This window comes from Hylobates moloch, unplaced genomic scaffold (genome assembly GCF_009828535.3).
Source record: "Hylobates moloch isolate HMO894 unplaced genomic scaffold, HMol_V3 SCAFFOLD_5, whole genome shotgun sequence".
NCBI lineage: Eukaryota > Metazoa > Chordata > Mammalia > Primates > Hylobatidae > Hylobates > Hylobates moloch.
In genome coordinates, this window is record NW_026652280.1 from 140,493,976 (window position 1) to 140,514,079 (window position 20,104).

At 35.2% G+C, this 20,104-nt stretch overlaps 1 protein-coding gene and 1 pseudogene across 1 annotated transcript in view; both read left to right on the forward strand.

Moving 5' to 3' along the window:
- COL24A1 (collagen type XXIV alpha 1 chain) overlaps nucleotides 1-20,104 on the forward strand; it is a 404,873-nt gene that overhangs the window by 263,318 nt on the left and 121,451 nt on the right. The window contains exons 33-35 of the mRNA XM_058439743.1: nucleotides 5,676-5,729; nucleotides 18,115-18,168; nucleotides 19,955-20,008. Coding sequence (XP_058295726.1) covers nucleotides 5,676-5,729; nucleotides 18,115-18,168; nucleotides 19,955-20,008 — 162 coding nt within the window. The remainder of the gene's footprint in view (nucleotides 1-5,675; nucleotides 5,730-18,114; nucleotides 18,169-19,954; nucleotides 20,009-20,104) is intronic.
- Nucleotides 11,509-11,627, forward strand: LOC116470123 (5S ribosomal RNA; annotated as a pseudogene).

Sequence of the window (20,104 nt, forward strand, 5' to 3'; positions counted from 1 at the left end):
AAGAGTTGTTAATATTTTATAATACTATTTATTTTCCTACCATCAAAAATCTTACCAGAATTATACATTTTTTCCCCTGAGAGGCAACAAGTTCTATGGTTATCATCACTAAGTAAGAGGAAAAAAATGTTAAAAAAAGATTTACCCGCACATGCATACTTACACATAAATACATAAGATAGTACATGTATATGAGCACAGAAGCGTAAGTATATGGATATTTTTACTTTCATTCAGAATTTTAATTTTTAATGATGACATTTTGATTTGTTATATACACATACATGTATAATATAAAGTTATAAAAATAGATAATATAAATAGATTGCAGCTCAGGAGACAGAAAAGGATAGAATAAAAATGTTTTAGTCACTATAGTATTAATAATTGTCTACGTAGTAAATGTCACTGCATTTGCTTGTTCCTTTTTGAAATCTGCTGCCCCCTGCCCGCTGTTTCCCACAATAACATTGTATTTAACAGTGATCCAACTTAAAATACCAGAGACCTAAGACAGAAAATAAATGACTATGTCTGGGAAAGAACTTGTGTGTGGCATTGTATTATTGATTAACTTTATCCTCCAAGAATATTACTTGAGTTTTAATATTCATCATCTGAGTTTCTATTATATCATTATAAATGGTGTTTGTATAGATTATGACTACTTTGCTATACTTTATACAGTGCCAATACATTGCAGTGAGTGGAAAAGTTTGGAGGTCAAGTTCATCCCTCTCATTTAAAAAAAAAAAAATGAGGCCCAGAGAAATAAAATTACTTACTCATTTTGTATTCATTGATGAGCTGAAAATGAAGGTAAAATTATAGGTCATTGATTGTTGACCTTCCCAAGTATTTTACCTTCATTTTTAGCCCATCAGTGTATACTTGTATAAACGTGATATTTTATGTTTGACTTTCTCAATTAAATCAAAGATACTAGAATCATTTTGTAACCTTACCCTGGTTTGTAACCTTACCCTGGCAAACATGTCTCATAGACTCCTGGAAGAATTAAGTTACCTTAGTGCATGACATGGTTGGACATTAAATATGAATTTATAATAGTTGTTGAGGTTTACTTAGCTCTATACCTACATTGTCTCCTTCTCCTTGATCGAATTGAGATCTTGGAGAAGCTGGGAAAAATCAATTGGAAAAAGCCAAACAAGCCCCAAAGATTCACTTGATCCTTCAGCACAGTCTTAGTGTCTCTAGTCATTTATGCACTATCAACAAACAGGCAGTGCTGTATATTAGAAAGATCAATTCGAGGTCAGATTGACCTTTCGTCTAGTATATGCTCCTAAAAACCATATAACCTTGTTTAAATTGGTTAGGGCTGGGCATGGTGGCTCATGCCTGTAATCCCAGCACTTTGGGAGGCAGAGGCAGAAGGATCTCTTGAGCCTGGGAGTTCGAGACCAGCTAGGGCAATATAGTGAGACCTCCATCTCTAAAAATACATATTTTTTATTTTTAAAATGAATTTTAAAAAATGGTTGGGATAAGAGCTCTAAGACCCTCTCCATCTCTAAATTTTCATAATTTTAAGCCAGGAATTAAATGAAAACTGGCAACACATAGTGCTCTGGTAATCCAGATAACTAGTAAAAGTATATTTGTCTGTGGGCCAACACTGTTTCCTATACAATACTTGCCTCCCATACATCTGACTCAAAAGAAAATCAGGAAGAAAGACCACAATCCATTGTGTTATTAAGGTGTTAAGGCCTGGATCACTATTTTAGGTTCTCTAAATAATATAAAAACTATCATAACTCATACATTACTGAGGTTTTTTTAATCTAGATATTCTATCAGTTTGTGAGATAGGGGTGTAAAAAATCTCCAGCTATAATTTTTGTGTTTCTCTATTTCTGCCTTTAATTCTTTCCAATTTTGCTTTATGTATTTTTAAATTCTATTGTAAGTTTATTCACATTTATAATTATTATGTCTTCCTGATCAACTGATCTTTTTTTGTTAAAAAATACTCTTCTTTATCTCTGGTAATACTTTTCACTCCTGGTAATACTATTTGTTGTGAAGTGTACTTTATCTGATATTAATACTAATACAAAGTTTCTCCAGCTTTCTTACGCTTGCTGCTTACATGACATATCTTGTTCCTTAATTTACTTTCAACCTATCTGTGTCTTGATATTTAAAGTGAATATCTTATAGTTGAACCTTGCATCTTATTCATTCTGACAATTTCTGCCTTTTAATTTGAGCATTTGTTCAATTTCAATTTAATGTAATTATTGATATGTAATTGATATGGTTAGATTTGGGTCTCCCATTTAATGATCTGTTTTTCTTTGTGTCCTTTTTGTTGTTATTGTTCAATGTCTTCTGTTGGCATTGAATAATTTTGAGAATTCTATTTTAATCAGTCTGTTGGATTTTTAGCTCTATTTCTTTTCATTATAATTTTCTATGGTTATTCTAGGTCAAGGGTCAGCAAACTTTTTCTGTGAAGTGCCACAAAATAAGTATTTTGTGTAAATCTTAACACAAGTTTAAGAAACTTGCCAACAATATAGGTCCATTTACTAATACTTTTTTATGCTATAATTGTTTTATGTATTACATCTATATATATTTTAAACTACACATTGCAAAGTTATAATTTTTGCTTTAAATAAAATATTTTCATGATGTAAATGAAATACATACTTTAGAGATGTTTAATGGGGAAATAATGTTTATCATTTACCCACATATTTGCCATTTCTGATGCTGTTCATTCCTTTCTAAAGATTTGTGTTTCCAAATGGTGTCATTTTCCTGTAACCTATAGAACATCCTTTATATTTCTTGTAGTAAAGTCTGCTACTACATATTTCTGTTGGTTTTTGTTTATGAAATGTCTTTATTTTTCCTTTACTTTTGAAGTATAGTTTCACTGGATATCAGATTTTAGGGTGACAGAGTCTTTTGGGGGATTTTTTGTTTTCATTCAGCACTATAAAGATAACTTGCCATTTTCTTTTGGCCACTGGTATTTCTGATAAGTAGTCCACAGTTATATATATATAATTATTCCCTTGCATATAATGTATCATTATGTTTTATTGGGATCAATCATATTGGAAGTCATATATTGGTTTTGCCACTTACTAGCAGTCCTGACTTTGTACAAATTACTTAACTTCTCTGGGCTTTAGTTTCCCTATCTTTGATATAGGAAATCTTTCATAGTTATAACAAATGTATAACAAATGATATTTATTATGTTCCTGACACAGGCTCTAATAAATAACAACCAAAATAGTCATTATTATCCTCATGATCATCATTATCATAGTTACTGGGTTGAAGTCATAGAGAAGGGAGTTCTAAAAAGCCTTAAAGATAATTTTTATTTTATTCCAGCTTGTGCTTTTCCTCTTTATCCTCAATAAAAATAGTCCACTTAAATTATTTTGTAGCTTTGCAAAAGAGCTTTTATGCAGTATCAACAGCATTAAAAGTACATGATAAGCTTGATATTATGTCTAAACATACTTTACAAAGAAAATTGGGCAGACATTATTTAAAGTTCTGAAGTTTTCTGTATATTTCAGTTGGTCTACTAGGCATGGAGAGATTCCTTATAATGATCCTGTCTCTTAATTAAGGAGCCTGGAGTAAATAGGCACCATATCATTTACATGACTGAAACGGCCTCAACCAGATGGGAGTCCATAATTTTACATATTTCCCTTTCCCTAGCCAGAGAAACTGAAAATAGCATTAAAGATTATAACTTAGAAGATAGTGTGTTGCTAAGAACTTTGAATATCTTTGCTTCTAATTTAACGTCATATTTTTATACCTTTTAGTTTTTAAGGTAAAATGGTATTTGTGATTAGCTGTATAGTTATCAGCTTTCCCAAGGTCAATAATGTAGAAGATGCAACTTACGGCCAGGCGCAGTGGCTCACGCCTGTAATCCCAGCACTCTGGGAGGCCAAGGCGGGTGGATCACGAGGTCAGGAGATCGAAACCATCCTGGTTAACACGGTGAAACCCTGTCTCTACTAAAAATAAAAAAAAAAAAAAATTAGCTGGGCATGGTGGCGGGCACCTGTAGTCCCAGCTACTTGGGAGGCTGAGGCAGGAGAATGGCATGAACCCAGGATGCGGAGGTTGCAGTGAGCCGAGATCATGCTGCTGCACTCCAGCCTGGGCGACGGAATGAGACTCCGTCTCAAAAAAGAAAAAAAAAAAAAAAAAAAAAAAAAAAGATGCAACTTACAAAAGGGTCAACATGTTATGTATTGTCAATGGTCATCAGTGCCTCTCATACAGTAAATTCTCAATAAATCTTTGACTGAGTCAGAGAAGATTCAGAATTTGGTTTAGTGTTCTATCTACTTCCTATCTGAGATGCTCTTTTATGGTACTACAAAGAGTGTAAAGATGGGGAAAAAAGGAAGTTACAGGTCCAGTATGGTTATTTCTGGTTATCTAGGTTCCAAGACTCCTGTGCCTTGCCAGGATTTAAAGGCATAAGTCATACTTATTAACACATCACAAGGACATTATTATTTTTGGAAAAAAGAAACTTTATATGAATATTAAACCTATAAAGAAATTCAGATTTAAAATAATTTTGGATAATTATTTGTCACAATATAGGAGTGAGGATTAAATAAAAATAGGGGTAGACATAAAGAACTCCTACAACTGAAAAATAAAAAAAAAACCTGATGGAAAAATGAGCAAAGGACTTGAATAGACATTTTTCCAAAGAAGATATACAAATGGCCAGTAAGCACATGAAAAGATACTCAACATCACTAGTCATTAGGGAAATGAAAATCAAACCACCATGGGATACTATTTCACAAACATTAGAATGCTGTTATAAAAAAAAAAAGAAAGAAAATATGTGTGGCCAAGGATGTGGAGGAATTAGAATCCTTGTGCGTTACTGGTACAAATTTAAAATTGGGGGACTGCTGTGGAAAACAGTTTGGTGATTTGTCAAGAAGTTAAACAGAGAATTACCATATGATCTATCAGTTCCGCTTCTAGGTAGATACCCAAATAATTGAAAAAAGGGACTCATACAGATACTCACATACCCATGTTCATAGCCACATTATTCACAATAGCCAAAAGTTGGAAGTGATCCATGTTCTTTGATAGACAAACATGTAAACAAAATGTTGGGATATGCATACAGTGGACCCAACCTTAAAAAGCAGGAAGTTTTGACACATGCTACAACAGGGATGAACCTTGAAGACATTATGCTAAGTAAAATAAGCCAGTCACAGAAAGACAGATATTGTATGATCTCACTAATATGAGGTACTTAGGGTAGTCAAATTCATGGAGACAGAAAATAGAATGGTGGTTGCCAGGGAATAGAAAAAAGGTGTGATGGGGAGCTAGTATTTAATGGGTAGAGTTTCAGTTTAGGAAGATGAAAAAGTTCTGGTAATGTTTACACAACACTGTGAATGTACTTACTGCCACATAACTTTACATTTAAAAATTGTTAAAATAGTAAATTTTATATTGTGTGTATCTTACCACAAAAACAAACAAAAAAAAAGAATAGCAGTAGACAGAAAATTGGGGTAGAAGGATCCATAGGAAAGCTAAGGTAAGGAAACTGTCTAAAACATCTTCACACACCACTTTTCCTACAAGTATTGCCTTTATTTGTCCAGGGTTTACAGGGATTGCCTGGAAGTACAGGTGACAGAGGACTTCCAGGAGAGCCAGTAAGTTCATCTTTATACTTTTCTAATTGTGTTTTTCTCATAATGTACATTTACGTTTCCATTATTGCTCTGCTGTGCTGTGACTGGAATGTTTAAGAAAGCAGCATTTATCATAGACACCATAGACTAATCACATAGAAAGAAAAATAATAGTTTATATTGCCTTTCTGGTTTCATATAGTCAAATATGGTGCTGTTTTTCTGGAGCTGTTAAATCTGAGCATATTTCTGTTTTCAACCAAAAAAACTCTGTTTTATTGAATTTCAGAAATTCTCTTTCTGAATGGCTTGCTGTTCTTATAATTATTACATTGCCACACACGCACAGTCACATTTATGAGGCAATTTCTGTAATTAGAAGACCATATAGAAAGAAGCCAAATTTTACATCTGATGGGCTAAAATGTGCAAACATGACAGAAATGCAGTTACATCAACAGTACAAAAGCTTGCATCAATACAAAAACTTATGAAACTGTTATTAAACAGTTTCATAAATATGATTCAATTATAGAGTTTCCATGGACGGTAAGTTGTAAAAAGGAAAGACCTGTCACACCTACTTTCTTACAATTTATTCTTTTTTGCCAATGAAGTCATTCTTCTGGTTAATAGTGTCAGATGTAATGTGCTATAATGTGCTTCTAAGATGTACAATACAATATAGTCTTTCAAACAACTGCATTGATTTTATCATCAGTTGACACAAAGGTTTACAGGTGGCTTTTGTATAATTCATTTAGTTAGTAGCAAATGGAAAATTCTAACAGTAAAAGAGCTATTCTTACCATAGCTTTTTCCTCATTTATATACTTAATCTATGATATAAGCTCTCAAACAATAAGTAAAGATTTGACAGTGTTTATAGTTCTTTCCAAATAAAGAATCTTAGATATGTTGTTGATTTTTTAAGCTAAATCCTTCTTGGTTTTCTCCCTATTATGTATATCTTAACCTGCCATTTCAATTCTGATATTTATCTGACCTAAAATAATGCAACTCTCTTTAGCATTATTTACTTAAGAATATCCCCTAAAAAGTCTGTACCGTGCTTGAAATCAGAGACCATTTCTTTTATCTTTGTAATCCCCTTTCCTGGTATAATGTCTGGTATATATAAGTAAGTGCCAGATGGGGATAGAAATGAGGCAGGTGACAAAACACTCATAGCTTTATGAGAGCTATTGCCAACATTTTTAATTTTTATCCTTAGAACGAAGGATGTTATTAAAGGGCTGGGGCTAGCTTTATTATCAGATTATTTAGTTTATTATCTGATACCTATTTTGTAAACATCAGTCAAATTACAAAATGGAGGGAGCCAAGAATGGTTGGCTGTTGCAATAATCCAGATAAATAACGGCAGCACCTTTTTTATGAGCAGAGAAAAGAAGTGGACAGACTAATTCAAAAAGAGATAAAATCAATAGGCAATAAAGACTCTGTATGTGAAGTATAATTCTTAAATTTCTGGCTTATTGTATTAAAGAGTTGATGATACTATTCACTGAAACAGAAAAAAACACGGAAAAGTAGGTTTGAGAATGGAAGATTATAAATTCAGTTTAACTGTTGAATTTGAGGGATCTTTGAGAAACATGAAGTTGGCAGTTGGATTCAGAGTAGAGGAATGCACTGAAGTTTAAAAATGTTGGATTCATTGCCTATAGAAAGAGTATAGAAGTCAGAAAAGAAAAAGATCTAAGGCTGAGGCTTAAAGAACTACAACATTTACAAAAAGCTGGCAGAAAAGGTTGAAACTGCAGAAGAAACTGAGAGAATAAGAGGCAAATCAGACAGGGTAAGTTAGGAGTTTCAGCCATAAACATAACCCATCTTAAAATCTTCATGATAATATTAGATCCCCTTAGAAGTACATAGGCATAAAGTAGGATAGGTAAACTACAGCCCTCAGTCCAGTTATACTTCTGTAAATCAAATTTTATTGAAACACAGCCACAACGATTCCCTTATGTATGTATGGCTGCTTTCATATTATAACAGCAAAGTTTAAAAGTTTTAACAGAGACCACATGACCCACAAGCCTAAAACACTTACTGTCTTGCCCTTGGGAAAAAAAAAAGTTTGCTGACCCCGATGGAGATTTTAATCATGTATGTACAGAAAGAAAATGTCTAATCAATGCAAACCTTGCAACAAATAATGTCCCTTGGTTTATGTAGTGTACAACCTGCACAACTGTACCCAATCGCCTTCAATAAGAGGAGAATGGTGGCATTTGTCCATTCTCTGTCTCTTTTATTATTTTGTTCATTTATTCTTCCATTTCAGAAGACAAGTTGAAAAAAAATCTCCTGACTTAAATAAATATAGTTAATATCTCTTAATTATTGAAAACTGCCTTTAAAGAGGGAACAAGGGGAATGCTATACTCTAAAATTAACTCTTCATAAGCTTGCTTTATAATATCCCCCTGTAAATTTTAAAATATTATTTTCTAGCTACTCTTTCTTAGATACCAGAAGTCATTTCCACTTACCTCAAAAAATAGTTAATAGGAGTCTCAAGTTAACTAAAAGTGTGTAATAAAACTTCTCTCAGTTCCTCATTAGATCACTTTTAAAGATAAAGTGGCAACAGTCTTGGAAACAAAAGATAAGAGTACCCTATATCAGCATCTCAGTCAGACATAAGAGAGCAGCCAAAATAAAGTGGCAGAGGAATTTCACTTACAAATATAATTGTAAAAATCTAAACAAAAAATTAAGTAAAATTTAATCATGTATATAAAGAATTATCCACCTCAGTGAAGTAAAAGGAAGAATTACAATCAAGGAAAAGTTTGTTATTATTAAGGAATCTATTAATATATCACAGATATAATAAAAAATACAAAAACAAGTAGTCTAAAATTTAGAAACTTTTTTTTTTTTTAAAGACAGAGTCTCGCTCTGTTGCCCAGGCTAGAGTACAGTGGCACAATCTTGGCTCGCTGCAACCTCTGCCTCCCAAGTTCAAGCGACTCTCCTGCCTCAGCCTCCCAAGTAGCTGGGACTACAGGTGCCACCACGCCCTGCTAATTTTTTGTATTTTTAGTAGAGACGGGGTTTCATCATGTTAGCCAGGATGGTCTTGATCTCCTGACCTTGTGACCCACTGCCTCTGCCTCCCAAAGTGCTGGGATTACAGGTGTGAGCCACCACATCTGGCCAACCATTTTCAATTCTTTAAAAAATCGTTGCATGGGGGCCAAACACGGTGGCTCATGCCTGTAATCCCAGCACTTTGGGAGGCCGAGGCAGATGGATCACTTGAGGTCAGGAGTTCAAGACCAGCCTGGCCAATATAGTGAAACCCCACCTCTACTAAAAATACAAAAGATTAGCCAGATGTGGTGGTGCACACCTGTAGTCCCAGCTACTTGAGAGGCTGAGGCAGAATTGCTTTAACCCAGGAGGCAAAGGCTGCGGTGAACCAAGATCGCACCACTGCACTCCAACCTGGGTGACAGAGTGAGACTCCATCTCAAAAAAAAAAAGAAAAAAAATTATTGTGTGTGGAACACAGTTTGGCTTCTAGCTTAATCCAGTCTCCCCCCCAAAAAAGATTTAAAAATCATAGTGTGAAAGTTGTCAGAATCAAAATGGAGTCACTGATGTTAAGAAAATAAAAGAAAAACCTGACAAATAGAGCTGAAGGCCATAAAGACAGAGTTCTCATTCTTAGATGCCTGATAACACAAACTATCACAAAAAAAATGCAAAAATCACAAGCTTGCCCAAAGAACATTTGCACCCATTTACAAAAAATACTTCTGAAAAGACATCTGCCCAGCAACAGCCTGTCCAGCCTTGGACTGGTGTCACCATTGTTGTTGACATTTTTAGCCAAGGGTAATCATTTCAAAACAATTGTATAATCCTCATTTTTCCTTTAAAAACCATTACCTTCCTTTATCTCCCTGAATATGTACGTATCTTACTATGGCATGCATATTCCCATTGCAATGCTCTATTCCAAAATAAACACCTTACTTCTTTTAGAGAGCCTCTTCCTCTTTGTTATTTAGGTTGACAATAGTAAAGTGTTTTCTGGGTTGGGCACGGTGGCTCACACCTGTAAACCCAGCACTTTGGGAGGCCAAAGCAGGTGGATCACCTGAAGTCAGGAGTTCGAGATCAGCCTGGCCAACATTTAGTTTCTACTAAAAGAAATATATATATATATATACACACAAAAATTAGCCAGGCATGGTGGTGGGTGCCTCTAATCCCAGCTACTCAGGAAGCTGAGGTAGGAGAATTACTTGAACCTGGGAGGCAGAGGTTGCAGTGAGCCGAGATCGCGCCACTGCACTCCAGCCTGGGTGACAGAACAAGACTCTGCTTCTAAATAAATAAATAAATAAATAAATAAATATGTTTTTCGGTCTGAAATGTAAGGAACTTGGAAGTCATCACTCCCATCCTCAAAACAAGAAAAAAAGATGGACACACTGAAAATCAACAACTCTTCTTAGATCTGTCAGAGAATTAAGGTCACAATTCAAACTACTGCCCCCAAAATGGAGAGACAGGCAAATACATAGCCCACATCTGGACGGTAGGGACACTTTAAACTATAATTAGCAAATTACTGGAGACTCAGTGTAGACCAGCTTAAGTGTTAAAAAACTCAGAGAGGGCCCAGTCTTTGGGAGGCCCCTACATGTTCCTGAGTTTTACTTCTCCCAGAGCCCTAACAGGTTCTCACTTTAAAGACAAGAGAAAAATTCCCTCCGCCTTCCAGCAGAGGGAGAGGGATAGTAAGCATTTTGAAACACACCTAGACTGATCTCCTTAACAGTTCTTGCCCTCCAGGGAAATTATTTATCAGAGAATAAACTGGTGTTTTACCAAAGACTAACTGACCTTTGGGAAAGGAAAACCTAATTTCACCTCCCTCTAGCCTTCAGTTGGAGGAAGAGAAATATTCCACTCCAGCCCCCTCTGGCCTTTGATGTGGAAGAAGGGTAATATCCAACTCAGACTCACTAAAAGACTGAGACCTAATTGTAGAACTATAGAATTCCCTTCTTACACTCATACCTTACAATCAAATCAGTGGGGTTCATGTGCAATAACAGATTATAGCTAAAGGAACTGTGCCACAAACCCTATTTAAAGAGTCCCTCGGAAAGGCTAAATAAACAGGGGAGTAAAAAACAATGACATTAGAGGACATTTTAGCCTCAGACACCATAGCTACAACAACCAGTAAACACAGCCTAACCCCCAGCCAGATAATATCAAATATCACATTAAAGGCCTATTCACCTTGGTTTCATTTACATTCACGTCATGTCTGGCTTGCAAAAAAAAATTATACGGCAAGATAAAAGGCAAAAACAGTCTACAGAGACAAATAAGCAGAAACAGACTCAGGGATAGCAGACATTTTGGAATTATGAAACTGGGAATTTCAAAGTGAAAGAGAAATAAAGTGTTTCTCAAACAAAAATTTAAAGAATTTGCCACTAGCAGACCAGCAAGAAATGTTAAAAGAAGTTATTCAGAGAGAAGAAAAGTGGCATAGGTAAGAAACTCATCTAGGAAAGAAGAAGAGTGTTGGAGAAGGAATAAATAAAGGTAAAATAACATATTTTTATAATTCTTAATTGATCTAACAGACAATTTGTACAAAATAATAATAGCAACAGTGTATTTGGTATTATATCTCATGGATAAGTCAAATGTTATAAGGAACAAGAGGGAGGAATTGTTATAAAGTACTGGCACTACTCATGAAGTGGTATAGTCTTATTTGAAAATGGACTTGATCAATGGCCATATCACCCTGAATGTTCTCAATCTCATCTGATCTTGGATGCTAAACAGGGTCGGGACTGGTTAGTACTGGGATTGGAGATGGCCTAGGAATACCAGGTGCTGTAGGGTTTTTAAAAGAAGAAAGAAAATGGACTTGGGTTAATTGTAAATATGTATTGCAAACTCTAGAATGTCCACTTTAAAAAGTTTTAAAAGTAGTATAGTTTGTGTGCTAAACCAGGAAAGAAAATGAAATCATATAAAATGCTTAATTAAAATGAGAGGCCAGACTGGGCACGCTGGCTCATGCCTATAATCCTAGCACTTTAGGAGGCCGAGGCAGGTAGATTGCTTGTGGTCAGGAGTTTGAGACCAGCCTGGACAACGTGGTAAAACCCGTCTCTACCAAAAAATGCAAAAATTAGCTGGACATGGTGGGACGCTCCTGTAGTCCCAGCTACTCAGGAGGCTGAAGTGGGAGAATCGCTTGAACCCAGGAGGCAGAGTTTGCAGTGCACCGAGATCATGCCACTACACTCCAGCCTGGATGACAGAGTGAGACTCTATCTCAAAAAAGAAATAAACATAAAAATTAAAATAAAATGAGAAACCAAAAAAATTAAAAAGAAGAAGAAGACCAAAGAAGAAGAAGCAATAAAGAACAAAGACAACAAATGAAAACTAACATAGTCCATAGTTGGTATATACTAATTCAGTGATATCATAGTCACTTAAATGTCAATGGTCTAAGTATACCACTTAAGAGATGAGATTGCCAAAGTGAATAGGAAAGCAAGACCCAATTGTATGTTGTCTTCAAGAAATCCATTTGAAATATGAAGGAAAGTATACCGTGCTAACACTATTCAAAGGAAAGCTGGAAATATTTATATTTCAGAGAAAGCAGACTTCAGAACAAGGAAAATTATCAGGGTAAAGAGAGACATGGCACAATGATAGCAGGGTCATTTCTCCAAGATGAGATAACAATACTTAATGCACCTGACAACGGAGCATCAAAATACATGAAGCAAATGCTGAGATAATTTTCAAGGAAAAATAGATGACTCTATTATTATAGTTGGAGACAATAACACCCTTCTATCAGTAATTGAGAGACCCAGCAGGCAGAAAATTAGTCAAGAGAGAGTTAGTACCGTAAGTCAACTAGATCTAATTTACATTTATAAAATATGTTATCCAACAACAGTAGAATATGCATTCTTCACAAACTGACATGGAACACTCACCAAGATAGACCAAATTCTGGACCATAAAACATCTTAACAAATTTTTTTTTGACGCTCTTCCGAAGACGGAGTCTTGCTCTGTCGCCCAGGCTGAAGTGCAGTGAGCCGAGCCTCCCGGGTTCGCGCCATTCTCCTGCCTCAGCCTCTCCAAGTAGCTGGGACTACAGGCGCCTGCCACCATGCCCAGCTAATTTTTTGTATTTTTAGTAGAGACGGGGTTTCACTCTGGTCTTGATCTCCTGACCTCGTGATCCGTCCACCTCGGCCTCCCAAAGTGCTGGGATTTCAAGCGTGTGCCACTGCGCCCGGCCAACAACAAATTTAAAAGACTAGACATCATACAATGTTTGCTCTCACACCACAGTAAAATGGCTGGAAAATCCCAAAACATTTGGAGATTAAATAATACACTTTTAATAACTTATTGGTCAAAGAAAGAGTTTCAGGAATAATTTAAAAATATTTTGAACTAAATGAAAATATAGTTTGTCAAAATTCGTGGGATGCAGTGCCTAGAGGGAAATTTATAGCACTGAATACGAGGAAAGAAGAAATACTTAAGATTAGTAATCTAAGCTTCCATCCTAGGAAACTATAAAAGAAAAGCAAATTAAATACAAAGTAAGCAGAAGAAAATAAGTAATAAAAATCAGCAGAAATCAATGAAATAGAAAACAGGAAAATGATAGAGAACATCAATGCAACCAAAATTAATCAACCTCAGGCCAGGGTAACCAAGGGAAAAAAAAAGAGAAAATACAAATTACTAATATCAGAAGTGAAATGTCAGAAGTGAAAGAGAGGCCATCACTACTGATCTCATTAACATTAAAATGACAATAAATAGATATTATGAGCAATTCTATTTTCACAATTTTTTTTTTCTGTTTTGAGACGGAGTCTCGCTCTGTCACCCAGGCTGGAATGCAGTGGCGTGATCTCAGCTCACTGCAACCTCCACCTCCTAGGTTCAAGTGATTCTCCTGCCTCAGCCTCCTGAGTAGCTGGGATTACAGGTGCGTACCACCACACCCGGCTAATATTTTTTTTTTGTATTTTTAGTAGAAATGGGGTTTCACCAGGTTGGTCAGGCTGGTCTCAAACTCCTGACCTCATGATTGGCCCGCCTCAGCCTCCAAATGTTTCCACAAATTTGATAACTTAAATGAAATAGACCAATTCCTTAAAAGACGTGTTTTACCAAAACTCATATAAACAGAAAAGGATAACCTGAATAGGTTTGATTTGATTTGATTTGATTTGATATCCATCAATATCTTCATCAACTTGTATTGATGAAGAAATAGAATCAATCAGTAATAACCTTCTAAAACAGAAAGTACTGGTCCCAGGTTATCTCATTGGTGAATTCAACTAAACATTTAAAGAACAAATGATACCAATTATGTACAAGCTGTTCCAGAAAATAGAAACAACAGAATATTTCCTAATTATGTGAGGCCACACACATGAGGCCATTATGTGAGCATTACCCTAAAAACAAAACCAGACAAACACATCACAAGAAAACTATAGACCGATATCATTCATGAACATAGATGTAAGATCCTCAACAAAATATTAGCAAATTGAATCAAACAATGTATAAACAGAATTATGCATCATAACCAAGTGGAATTTTTTCCAGGTATACAAGGCTGGTTTAACAGTAGAATGTCAGTTAATGTAATCCATCACCTCAACAGGCTAAATAAGAAAATATGATATGAAAAGATGCAGAAAAATAATTTGACAAAATCCAACAACGATTCATGATTTAAAAAAAACTCTCAAACTTGGAATAAAGGGGCACTTCCTCAGCTTTTTGAAAAACATATTTTTTAAAAAACCTTATAGCCAACATTATACTTACTGGTGAGAAAACTAGACACTTTTCTTTTAAGAACAAGGGAATAAGGAAAACATGTTCCTCCTTTGTTAAATTTTAACTCCTATTCAGCATTGTCCTGGAAGTCCTAGCTAGTGCAATAAGAAAAGAAAATAAAAAGTATACAGATTGGGAAAGAAGAAATAAAACTGTCTTTCTTTGTATATGGCATGGCTGTCTGTGTAAAAAAATCTTCAAGAACTGATTTTTTAAACTCCCGAAACTAATAAGCAGTTATAATGAGATTGTAGCATAACAGGGTATAAGTTAATATACAAAAGTCAATTGCTTTTCTATATTACCAGCAATGAGTAATTGGAATTTAAAATGAAAAACACAATACCATTTACATTGTTACACAATACCAAAAAAGAGGGAAAGAAATAGGTGTAAATCTAACAAAATATATACAAGATCTATATGAGGAAAACTTTGATCAAAGAAATTAAAGATCTACATAAATGGAAGGATATTTCATGATCATGGGTAGAAAGATTCAATATTGTTAAGATATTAGTTCTTCACAAATTGATCTATCAAGTCAATTCAATTCTAATCAAAATCCAAGCAAGTTACATTGTAGATATTAACAAGATTCTAAAGTTCCTATGGAAAGGCAAAAGACCCAGAATAGCCAATACGATACTGAAGAACAAACTTGGAAAACTGACACTGACTTCACGATTTACTGTAAAACTACAGTAATCAAGACAGTGTAATATTGGCAGAAGAATAGACAAGTACAATTGACCCTTGAACAACACGGGTTTGAACTGCAAAGGTCCTCTTATTTGTGGATTTTCTTTCACCTCCGCTATCCCTGAGACAGCAAGAACAACCCCTTCTCTTCTTCCACCTCCTCAGCCTAGTCAGCATGGAGACAATGAGGATGAAGATCTTGATGATGCTCTACTTCCACTTAAGAATACAGTATTGTTTATTCTAGCTTACTTTAAAACTACGGTATATAATACAATATAACATATAAAATATGTGTTAAACAGCTGCTTATGTTATTAGTAAGGCATCCAGTCAACAGTAGGCTATAAGTGGTTACATTTTGAAGGAGTCAAAAGTTGTACTCAGATTTTGAACTCTGCAGGAGGTTGGCACTGTAACCCTTACGTTGTTTTAAGTGTCGACTGCAGATCATTGGAACAGAGTGGTAAGCTCAGAAATAGAACATAGTTATACTCTTTATTCTACACAATATACACAATATATAGTCACAAATAAAGTCAAGTGATCTGTGACAAAGGAGCAAAAATAAAATGGATAGTCTTTTCAACAAATTATGCTGGAACAAATAGATATCCACATGCAAAACATGAATCTAGATGCAGATCTTATACCTTACACACACACACACACACACACACACACACACACACACACACACACCCTCAAAATGAACCATAGACTTAAATGTAAAAAAGAAAACCATAAAACTCCTAAAATATAAACATAGAAGAAAATCTGTGTGACCTGAGGTTTTTTGATGAGTTTTTAGCTATATCACCAAAAGCACAACCCATGAAAGAAAAAACTGGTAAGTTGGACTTCATTAACATCTTTTTAAATCTGCCTTGGAAAAACACTGTTAAGAGAATGAAGAGACAGTCCACAGACTGGGAGAAAATATTTTCAAAACATATATCTGATAAAAGACTTGTATCCAAAATATAGAAAAAAACATTTAAAAGTCAACAATTTTCCTTAAAAACCAGTTAAAATGTTGGCAAAAATCTGAACAGACACCACACCAAAGAAGATATAGAAATGGTATAGAAGCATGTAAAAAATGCTCAGCATCATATGTCATTAGTAAATTGCATATTAAAACAATAATGACATACCACTATACACCTGTTAGAATGGCTAAAATCTAAAACTTTGATAATGCCACAGATTGGCAAGGATGTGGAGCAACAGGAGCTCTCATTCATCACTGTTGAGAATGCAAAATGGTACGGCCACTTTGGAAGACAGTATGTCAGTTTTTTACGAAGCTAGGCATACTCTTACCATATGATCCAGTGATCACAATCCTTAGTGTTTACCCAAATGAGTTCGAAACTTAGGTCCACACAAAAACCTGTACAAGAATGTTTATAGCAGCTTTATTTACAGGTGCAAAAAATTTGAAGCAACCAATATGAACCAATATGTCTGCTATAATTGGACCGTGTTTCCCCAAAATGTTGGGGAATCCCAATTTCCAAGGTAATGGTATTATAGGGCAGGATCTTTGAGGCGCTGTGCCCTCATGATTGGGAGTAGTGTCTTTATAAAAGATGCACGAGAGAGCTAGCTCGTTCCTTCTAACATGTGAGGATACAACTAGAAGGCACCATCTATGAAGCAGAAAGTGGGCCTTCACCAGACACTGAATCTGCCAGCACCTTGATATTGGACTTTCCAGCCTCCAGAACTGTGGGAAATAAATTTGCGTGGTTTATAAGCTATTAATTTATACTATTTTGTTATAGAATCCTGAGTGAACTAAAACAATGTCCAATGAATAAATGGATAAACAAACTGTGGTATACCCATACAATGGAATATTATTCAGCATTAAAAATAAATGAGCTATCAAGCCACAAAAATTTATAAAGGAACCTTAAATGCATACTGCTAAGTTAAAGAAGTCAGTATGAAAAGGTTACATGCTGTATGATTCCAACTATATGACATGCTTGAGGGGTAAAACTATACAGTCAGTAAAAAAAAATATTGCACATTTACTTCTTTAAGATGCAAATTTGTTTGTCATATATTTGCTAGGAATTTTAAGTAGATGAATGACTATCACATACATTAAATAAGATACCTTGTCAAAATGCTTAGCACAATATATGATACTTATGAGGTGCTTAATAAATGTTGAATGAATGAGTGAATTAGAGAATAAAAGAATGAATGCCACTGTTTTCTTTTTAATACAAGCATAGCTTAGTAAATTTATTTTAAAAACACACATGAAGCTGGGCGCAGTGGCTCACGCCTGTAATCCCAGCACTTTGGGAGGCTGAGGCAAGTGGATCACCTGAGGTCAGGAGTCCATGACCAGCCTGGTCAACATAGTGAAATCCCATCTCTACTACAAATATGAAAATTAGCTGAGCGTGGTGGCAATTGCCTATAGTCCCAGCTACTTGGGAGGCAGAGGCAGGAGAATCGCGTGAAGCTGGGAGGCGGAGGTTGCAGTGAGTGGAGACTGCACCATTGCGCTCTAGCCTGGGCAACAAGAGTGAAACTCAGTCTCAAAAACAAAAACAAAAACACACACACACATGAATCAACTAAAGATATAATTTTGTTTATACAGAGTAAAGTAATATGTTGATAAATGTATTATGTATTTACATTATGTGTTATGTAAATATGTGTTATATTATAAAACCCATATCCAGATGCATACATTTACTGACATAGAGTAAACTTTTATTCTCATATCTTAAATTTTATTTTAATATAGGGACTGCGAGGACTGCAAGGTGATGTTGGGCCTCCTGGAGAAATGGGCATGGAGGTAAATTTTTTGTGGCTAGTTCTTGTTCATAAATATTCTACTTTTTGTAACACTCTAAGGTAAAATTAATAATTAGATATATATGATGAGGAATAATTCTATAGTATTGTTTCATATTCAGAAAAAAGCCTAAAATTCCATTAAAAGCAGAGATTATTATTATATGTCTAATTTTATACATATAAAGTTCTACTCTAATAATTACCTCATTGAAATGACAGAACAAAAGTAGATAGAGCTTTCCCTTCACTGATTTAGGGTTGACTTGATAACCTTTCATTCTAAGATATTACATGCCCTGTATAGAAGAATACTGAGACATTACCCAATTTAGGATATATTTTGGAATTATAAGCCAAATTTGTTACAAATATCCAATTATTTTATTTCCATTGTTTGTAACCTTAGCACTAAATACATCAAACAAATTCTTTCCTCTCTTGGCTGCTGTGAAACTGCTCTCTCTTGTTGCCACTTCACCTTCTCATTAGCCTTTCTCAGTCTTGACCTGAAGTTGCCCTTTTACTTCCTTGGCTTAGTGATCATATTATCACAGTGACTTTAATTACCAATATTACTCTGATAGCTCTCAACTTGGTAGTTGTATTTTATACCTCTCTCCTCAGATTCAGTTATTGATTTCCTGTTATCTTTTTAAACATCCACCTAGATATCCCACAGACATCTACAATTTAAAATATCTAAACCAAATCCAATACTGTCCCACTGTTCTTCCTCTGTTTAATTCCCATCTCAATGAAAGATACCCCTTACACCCAATAACCCAAAACTGAGAGTCATCCTAGACTCCTTCTTCTACCTAATCCTCTCTAATCAGTGACCATTTCCTTTTGAATAGGGCTACCCCTGCCCATTCTCTCTTAAATCTACCCTTTCCTTTTTATCCCTATTGCCAGTGTAATAGCCCCTACACTCTCATGCCATGTCTCCTCCAACTCCTATAATTCCATCATCTACTTGTTGCCAGTTTATCTTTATTATATCATTTGTTTCCTTTAAATGTTTCAAGAGCTCTCATGGCCTTTAGGATAAAATGCCAATTTCTTAACATGATAAGTAATAGTTTACATGATTTAACTTCTGCAGACCTGTTCACCTGTGTCCCCAATAAAACTCTTCTCCTCCCTAAAGGGAAGGGAGGGGAACACATAGCATGCTCACAAATAAGGTAAATATCTCTTGGAGACAAAAATAGTTGTAACATCAAGCAATAGTAGGAACTTTAGGCCTGGAAATAGCCAGAGGTTGCAAGAACTTCTATGTTCTCAAAGTAAAGAAAACTGAAAGCTTCCCAACAAAAATGGACCCACCATGAAAGAAGGCTGGAAAAGAAGGTGTGTGTGTGTGTGTGTGTGTGTGTGTGTGTGTGTGTGTGTGTGTCTTTTATAATGTGAATAAATTTAGCTCTTATTTGCATGATATTTGTATGAAACCAATAAGGAAAAGTGAATTTTTTAAGTAAGTAGATTCCTGAAGGCACTACAGAAAGGGAAAGGAAGAACAAATCCCTTTAGATGAGGTTTAAAGGATGAGAGAAAGGATTAGAAGAAATGGATCTAAAAGTCCTAATTTTAGATGAAGTTGTCTTGACATTTGAACTATTAAAGGGTGTCAGAAAGTATCTGTTCTTATGCTATGAAGTTTATAAATGGACAGCAATTATGCCCTCTTGGACACATGTATCTCACCCTTGAGTTCAGTGTTACCACCATCTTCTCATGAGATTGCTATTGCCTTTGTAATGTGTCAAATTACTCTCTTGTAGGGACCTCCAGGCATTGAGGGAGAGTCTGGTCTCCAAGGTGAACCAGGTGCAAAGGTAACCTTCTAAAAAATAAAGGAGAATCTCTAAACTTTCACCATTGAACCCCCTACATTTGCTACCACTGAATCCCCTACATTTGCTACCATTGAA